Here is an 8,069-nt window from a genome sequence, read left to right as displayed (position 1 = left end):
TCCGAAAATGATCACGATCCCAAATAAACTAATGGCATATGTATCAAGTTGGTCCAATGGCATAGCGAAAAACGAAAGAAGCAACACAAAATGGAGGAAAAAATGTATTGTGTCTTGCTGCGACATTTTGTCAAACTGGATCTGGGCAGACCGGGCGTCGAAGCTGCCCGTGCTTGTCTGTGCCCACTAGATCTGCGGCGAGTCACGCACCTTCTCCAGACCCTCCGGCTACGTCCAGCCGTCCAGAATCCCTCCCCATTCGGACGACGGATCATTGTCGGATGAGGGAGGGAGAGGGGGAGGGGCTTCCTTGTCGGTAGCAGGGCGGACGCGTGCGGGGCCAACGGTCACAATGAAGGGGACACATCCACATCGATGTTGACCACCTCCTCGGCCGCAACTTTCTTTGCCGTCGCTTCCTCCGGACGACGTTCTTCGCAGTGCAATTCACCATCATGGACGGGATCCCTACGGACTGTGCCAAGGTATTATTCATGTTGCCCTTTGGAAGATGAGGTACCCGACGACTATATTTAAATATAACGGTAGACGATGGTGGTGGTGTGGATGGAGGAGCAAGGTTGGAGGACCGCGTCCATGGGACCATGGCTCCATCTGCCACGAAGTAGCCAACTATCTGAATCATCGGATCTTCCACGGCTAGACTTTTTCCCCTCCACCATCCTGCACGGTACCTTTGCCTCTTTCTCCTCCGGTCCCTTCTATCTTCTCCCACGCTGCTCTGATCTCCGACCTCCTGCCCCGAGCTCCAATCCGACCGATCCAATGGCGCTCTAAATCCTCTCCTACACTCCACCACCACCTAGATCCGGCCGCCCCGAGGCGGCGGAGCTCCGGAGAGCTCGATGAGCAGCCAGGGGTTCGGCCCCGGGAGCCCCAAGTCCTTCCGCTACCCTAGAGCCGACTACGATCTCGAGTCCGGGATCCCCCGCAAGGGCCGCAAGCCCAAGGCCTCGCATCTCGACGCCCCCGCCCCCCTCAGCTCGGCGCTGATGAGGATCCGCTTCTTCTACGAGGCGCACCCCGTCGCGGTCGCCCTCATCCTGCTGTCCTTCGGGCTGAGCGTCCTGATCCTCCTGTCCGTGTACGAGACCCGGTTCAGGACGATGAGGAGCGGTGGCAATGAGGTCGGGGCGCACCCGCTTCCGGGCCTTCGCAACCTCGTCATGGTGGCCGGCCATTCGATATACACCAGCGCGAGCTGCGGGAAGACCGACCGCGAGGATTCGTGGTTCTTGGAGCCGTACCAGAAGCACCCCGGCCAGGCGGCCACCTTCTTGGCGCACATCAAGGAGGGGGTGGAGATCGCGGCGAGGGATCAGGGCTCGCTCCTCTTGTTTAGCGGTGGGGAGACGAGGAAAGATGCAGGGCCGAGGAGCGAGGCGCAGAGCTACTGGGCTATTGCAGAGTCGGAAGGCTGGTTTGGTGAGTTTCAGGTTACATCAACATTCCTTCTTTCGTGCTTTAGTAAGATTATTATTATTGGCACAATGGGGTTCGGAAATCTGGTGCTGATTAGTCTTTTTGGAGGTTGTTAGTCATATGTATCCTGAACTTACGAAAACAAGGCCTAGATGCACAATCACTTCTGAGTTCTGACTACTACATACGCACTCAGTTGCTCTGATGAAAATGCAAAGCGAACAACATGCTTGTTATGCATGATCATAGATTTAGGAATTACTAGTGTGGTGGAAGTAAATAGTTAAAATGGTTCTAAACGACCTAATTGATAGAAAGCTGTTTCCTATTTGTACATGGCATTGAAAAATGGCTGATGAGTTCCAAATCGGGAAATATAATGCAGTTCATAACCATCTCTTTAACATGGATAGTCAGAATGTTGGATCAAAAGGGTTCATGCTTCCTGTAGCTTATAGTGCTTCATTTCTCATCTCAGTGCAGTATTATCACCATTGTCTATGTATCCACTTTGAGTTGTTAGTTATTTTGCCGACCATATGTAATGAGCTGCTCACTGTTTGTATGCATGCACAGGAAATGATGATAGTGTAAGGAGCCGGGCACTGACCGAGGAGCATGCACGAGATAGTTTTGAAAATCTCCTATTTAGCGTTTGCCGTTTCAGAGAACTCACCGGAACATACCCACAGAATATAACTGTAAGTTTTTTTCCCTTTCATCGAGACTTTCTGCTGAAACCTTATTTCACATATTTTTTCCGAAAAGGAGGGAGTACCCCCGGCCTCCGCATCAGATGATGGACACAGCCAACTTTACTAAATAAAGAGTGCAAAACATCCATATAAGCATAAGAAATAGAACTAGGCCTAACTACAATCAGTCAGCCATGGGATTACATGCCTCAGAACACAAATGCTATCACTAGTACGCCACCCGAACCAGTTGAATGTATCCTGTGCTACTGTCTCCCAACGGTTGCACCCAAATCATAGGCACCTGATCCTCCGCACGAAGAAGAGAGCTAGGGATGTAAGTGGCAAATAAATGGCGTCCACAATCCCGTTTAGTTAGTTTTTGCTAGCTTGATAGTTCATTTTCCTCAAACAAACAAAAAACCTTTTTGAACTATCATATCATAAGTGGACTTTAAACGGGATTAAACGGGACCCGGTTGACATCCCTAAAGAGAGCAGCACATATGGATCCATCCTGTAGCATGGAAAATAACTTGCAAAATATTTGGAGTTATTGTTCTGTTAAACACACAATCATTTCGGCAATTCCAATTGCCCATAATTTATCTGCACTTTCAATTAACTCATGAACATCTGATATTTTGCTAATCTGCAACTCTGAACATTTTGTTGCTTAGGTCGTAAGCTATGATTTTAAGGAGGAAAGGTTTGCACAACTGCACAGGTCTGCACTCGGGTTCCCAGAAGAAAGGTTCTTCTTCTCAGGTACCCCAGCTACAGCTACAGCAAAGGAGGCAGCTCTGAAAGGCGAAGCCTCTGTCAGGTCTCAGTTCCAAGAAGATCCATATGGATGTGTTGGTTCTCTTCGTGTAAAGAGGCTCAAGAGAGACCCGTTTCACCGGACCATTCCATACCCCAATGGCTGCCCTGAATTGAAGGGTCTATTCTCCTATTGCGGTATGGTGCCATACTCTGGGAACCTTCCTTGGACTCAGTAGCGGAGAAGGGCATGATGTTTGGATCAAACTTCCACTGTTCACAGTAAAATCCCAGCATTCTTGTTTCGCCCCTTTTTCTAAGCTGACAGAATAGATATCCCCATTCCTGTCTTCTGTGCGAGGGAGAAGAGAATTTCTAAGCTACACTAGTTAGATTGTTTTCGTCACGGAAGCTTGCCACATGCTCCATATATACAGATTTTCTTTTTCTCACTTCTCCCGGGTCTCCACTGAAAACTGTGAATTTGTTAGTAGCAGTGGAAGCAAGTGAACTTATAATTTATAATTCCAGCTTGAACTGCACCAGTAAAAACTGGAAACCTTATGAACATGTACCGTGTAATATCCTGGTATTCTTCCATTGTGAAAAAAGGCTGTTTTCGTTTTCGAGGCAGGAGCTTGGGGAATATGTTAATGGTCTATATGTGCTGGCTACTTTGCCATTTTACTGGCTCTGCCATGTTAATGGTCTATCTGTGTCCATGGTTGTATACTAACTACTAGTATGATCATGTTTCAGACATTGATGCAAGGCCCGTTTGTGTCGATTATAATTCAAGACTAGTTCATAATAAAATCAAAATTTCCTGTTTTTAAATGCATGACCTGTAGACATGGGCACTTTTTAAGACGCAACTTTGAATGTTATTTATTACGTCAAAATGTTAGTATTCTTCTTATGAAACATTTTTCGCGGAAAAACACTTAATTTTATATTTTTATTTGAACAATCTGACGAGTTACGAGTGTTATTTTATAATCCATAGTCAAATCAAAGTTAGAGAAGTTTAAGTCAGGTGTCTAGAAGGGAGGTAGGAGTATACTTTAGGATCAAAGGATCAAAGTTGCCTGATTTACTTCACTTAATTGAAGATTGTCGCAGCATTGTGGGAACTATCAAGTCATGTCCAACTATTTGGTCCGAGGTAGCCGTGGCGTGTAGAAGGAATAGAGAGGGATTGGCACATTGAATGATTGTATTGCTTGAGCATATATATATATATATATATATATATATATATATATATATATATATATATATAGGAGATGTACCTGGGGTACAAGACAAGGTAGAATAAATCCTGCACTATCTTATCTTTCCTAACTAATCACGATACTCAACATCCCCGCAGTCATAACGGCAGCGACGCCAGACGGTGAGACTGGAGAACAATTCAACGAGGTTGCTGAAGCAAGGCGGCAGTCCTTTGTGCCGGTGTCGATGTAGCCGAGAGTGTAGGGCGGTGTAGTCGTGGTCAAGGCAGCCGTGTGAAGGACTCCATGGTCGATGTCGAGTCAGGGTGGCCGGTGTCGAGGTAGTCACCGTGGAGTCGCGGGCGCAAGGAGGCGTCGTGTTAGTCATGGGCACAGTGGTGTTGGCGAAGAGGAGCAGCGGCGGCGGCTAGGTTAGGAGCGCGGCGACGGTGCTTGAAGTAGGCAAGGAAGAACCCATCAGCGTGACGAAGACCGACGCGGACGATGGCGTCCCCGCGCCTAGGGAGGCGACGCATGCCACACAAAAGTCCACGCGCGTGGACGGCGAAGTGGACCGCGTGCCGTGGCGCTACAGCCTGAAGGGCAACGCAACAGCAACGCGCGGGTCGGGGCGACAACGGAGAAAACTCTCAGGGCGGCAGCGGGGACCGCGTGTCACGCTCGCTACGACCCGAAGGGGCGACGCAGCGGCATCGCGAGGGTCGGTGCAATGGCGGGGACGGCCTGGAACGGCAGCATGGACTGCGTGCCACGACGCTATGGCCCGAAGGGGCGACACAACAGCAGCGCGCGGGTTGGTGCAACCGCAGGGACGACCTCAAGGCGGCGGTGGACCGCGGGCCGCGGCAATACGGCCCGAAGGGGCAACACAGCGGTAGCGTGCGGGTCGGTGTAACCGCGGGAACGACCTCGGGGCAGCGGCGTGAACCGCGTGCCACAGCTCTACGACCCGAAAGGGTGACGCAGCGGCGGCACGGGTTGGTTCAGCCGCGGAAAGAACCATGGGGCGACGATGCTGTGGCCGGACGGGGCGACGCAGCAGCAACCTGTTGCTCGAACGGTGAAGGGGTGCGTTGTACTCGACGATAGGGCGGCGACAACTGGCGCACAACGACGGGCGGGCAGACTCGCGGACGACGACCATGACGGGTCGCCGGGTCGGAGAGGAGTCCGGGTTGTCATGTCGGTGTCATTGTAGAGGCGCGAGGGGGGGGGGGGGTCGACAGCGGCGACGAGCGACGCAAACCAATCTTATATTGAAAACCAAAAAGAAACGCCGATCAAGACGACCGACATGAGAGAAAAATCCAGATCAAAGGATCAGGAAAAGGATTCTCTAGGGCAGCCGATCAACATGACCGGAGGACCAACCCTAGGTACGGGTGGCGAGGCTCCAGAGATCGACCGATGGGGCGGGGCGGTGCGAGCTAGGGTTGTGGATTGAGGTTAGGCTGATATGTTGGGAAAGTAGTAGAAAACAAAAAAAAATCCATGCCTACGATCACCCAAGATCAATATAAAGATGCACAAAGGGTTGGGATCATGATCATTACCGTCACCGGGTTACAGCGGAAGAAGAACATGTCGGTGTAGATCGTATTTGAAGTCCCTCGAACCGTCCACGAACGATCCCTCGAATTGAAGACCAAAAGTATGGTCTCTCTACTTGGTTGCAAGCGTGCAGCCTTCACGATCCGGCAGTGCTTCGCCATCTAGAACGAATCATCGCCGGAGTATTAGAGGGAGAAGATTAAAACCACACTGGACTTCTAATTATGAGGACAAAAGGATTAGACTGGCTCTAATTAGTCAACTAGGACCAACTAGAACTAGAAGAACTAGAGGAGGCTCCAAAACTTGTATATTCAAGAGAGCAAAAACCCCTAGTATATATAGGTTAGAGGAGGAGGATGAAGGAAATATGCCCTAGAGGCAATAATAAAGTTGTTATTTATATTTCCTTATACTAGCAATGTGCCCGTGTGTTGCAACGGATCCAAAGTAGAATAGTACTTGTTCACAAACTTGAAAGAAAACACTCTTGTTTTGATATACATATAGCACTAAAATTATATTACGCTTCACTCACAATATATTTCTCAGGCTGTTTCGATAAGGTGAGGGAGGGATATGGTTGCTTTCAAGATAATAAGGTTTTTTTTTTGCAAATTGGAGCAGAGATGTGAGCTATTGTTGCAAAAATGCCACAACTTACCTCACAGCCGTTAGATGCAGATCTAATGGTCAGAAATGACGGATGGTAGACACACCATCATCACCAACCGAGTCTTTTATAGGAGTAGAGATCATGATAAATGTTTATTATTCATGCTAGAATTGTATTAACCGGAAACTTGATACATGTGTGGATACATAGACAAAACACAGTGTCCCTAGTAAGCCTCTACTAGACTAGCTCGTTAATCAAAGATGGTTAAATTTCCTAACCATAGACATGTGTTGTCATTTGATGAACGGGATCACGTCATTAGGAGAATGATGTGATGGACAAGACCCATCTGTTAGCTTAGCATAATGATCATTAAGTTTTATTGCTATTGCTTTCTTCATGACTTATACATATTCCTTTGACTATGAGATTATGCAACTCCCGAATACCGGAGGAACACACTTTGTGTGCTATCAAATGTCACAACGTAACTGGGTGATTATAAAGATGCTCTATAGGTGTCTCCAAAAGTGTTTGTTGAGCTGGCATAGATCGAGATTAGGATTTGTCACTTCGAGTATCGCAGAGGTATCTCTGGGCCCTCTCGGTAATGCACATCACTATAAGCCTTGCAAGCAATGTGACTAATGAGTTTATCGCAGGATGATGCATTACGGAACGAGTAAAGAGACTTGTTGGTAACGATATTGAACTAGGTATGATGATACCGACGATCGAATCTCGGACAAGTAACATACCGATGACAAAGGGAATGACGTATGTTGTTATGCGTTTGACCGATAAAGATCTTCGTAGAATATGTAGGAACCAATATGAGCATCCAGGTTCCGCTATTGGTTATCGACCGGAGATGTGTCTCAGTCATGTCTACATAGTTCTCGAACCCGTAGGGTCCGCACGCTTAAGGTTCGATGACGATTAGTATTATGAGTTATGTGTTTTGGTGACCGAAGTTTGTTCGGAGTCCCGGATGAGATCACAGACATGATGAGGAGTCTCGAAATGGTCGAGAGGTAAAGATTCATATATTGGAAGGTTATATTCGGACATCGGAGTGGTTCCGAGTGATTCGGATATTTTACCGGAGTACCAAGGGGTTACCGGAACCCCCCAGGGGAAATATTGGGCCTTAGTGGAGAGAGCGGAGGGCCGCAAGGGGTTGCCCCCCATGGCAGTCCGAATTGGACTAGGGGAAGGGTGAGGGAGTCCTGGACTAAGGGGTCCTCGGGCGTCCGGCCTGTTGGACATGGGCCGGACTAATGGGCTGTGAAGATACAAGACCGAAGACTCTACCCGTGTCCGGATGGGACTCTCCTTGGCGTGGAAGGCAAGCTTGGCGTCCAAATATGAAGATTCCTTTCTCTGTAACCGACTTTGTACAACCCTAGTCCCCTCCGGTGTCTATATAAACCGGAGGGCTTAGTTCGAAGAATAATCATAGTTATACGGGCTAGACTTCCAGGGTTTTAGCCATTATGATCTCGTGGTAAATCAACTCTTGTAATACTCATATTCATCAAGATCAATCAAGAAGGAAGTAGGGTATTACCTCCATAGAGAGGGCCCGAACCTGGGTAAATATTGTGTCCCCCGTCTCCTGTTACCATCGACCTTAGACGCACAGTTCGGGACCCCCTACCTGAGATCCGCCGGTTTTGACACCAACATTGGTGCTTTCATTGAGAGTTCCACTGTGCCGTCCTCAAAAGGTTTGGTGGCCCCTTCAATCATCTACAGCAATGC

The 8,069-nt window shown here is 48.4% G+C and overlaps 1 protein-coding gene across 1 annotated transcript; it reads left to right on the top strand.

Annotated features, from left to right (window-relative positions):
- The first annotated feature begins 637 nt into the window (after nucleotides 1–637).
- LOC123053366 (uncharacterized protein C57A10.07) lies at nucleotides 638–3,526 on the top strand. The gene is made up of 3 exons (XM_044476829.1): nucleotides 638–1,446; nucleotides 2,020–2,144; nucleotides 2,819–3,526. Exons 1-3 carry the CDS (start codon nucleotides 867–869, stop codon nucleotides 3,137–3,139), a joined length of 1,026 nt encoding a protein of 341 aa, XP_044332764.1. The 5' UTR covers nucleotides 638–866; the 3' UTR covers nucleotides 3,140–3,526.
- Nucleotides 3,527–8,069: the final 4,543 nt, after the last annotated feature.

The sequence above is a fragment of the Triticum aestivum genome, chromosome 2D (genome assembly GCF_018294505.1).
Source record: "Triticum aestivum cultivar Chinese Spring chromosome 2D, IWGSC CS RefSeq v2.1, whole genome shotgun sequence".
Classification (NCBI taxonomy): Eukaryota; Viridiplantae; Streptophyta; class Magnoliopsida; order Poales; family Poaceae; genus Triticum; species Triticum aestivum.
The sequence above is the reverse complement of the archived record's forward strand: the minus strand, read 5'-3'. Positions and strand labels throughout refer to the sequence as shown.

What these genes read in the sequence shown, in the direction of transcription:
- LOC123053366 (XM_044476829.1), top strand. Translation starts at nt 867, where the DNA reads ATGAGCAGCCAGGGGTTCGGCCCCGGGAGCCCCAAGTCCTTCCGCTAC. An exon ending in AGAGTCGGAAGGCTGGTTTG is followed by an intron (nt 1,447 to 2,019) that starts GTGAGTTTCAGG and finishes ATGCATGCACAG; the next exon opens with GAAATGATGATAGTGTAAGG. An exon ending in CATACCCACAGAATATAACT is followed by an intron (nt 2,145 to 2,818) that starts GTAAGTTTTTTT and finishes TTTGTTGCTTAG; the next exon opens with GTCGTAAGCTATGATTTTAA.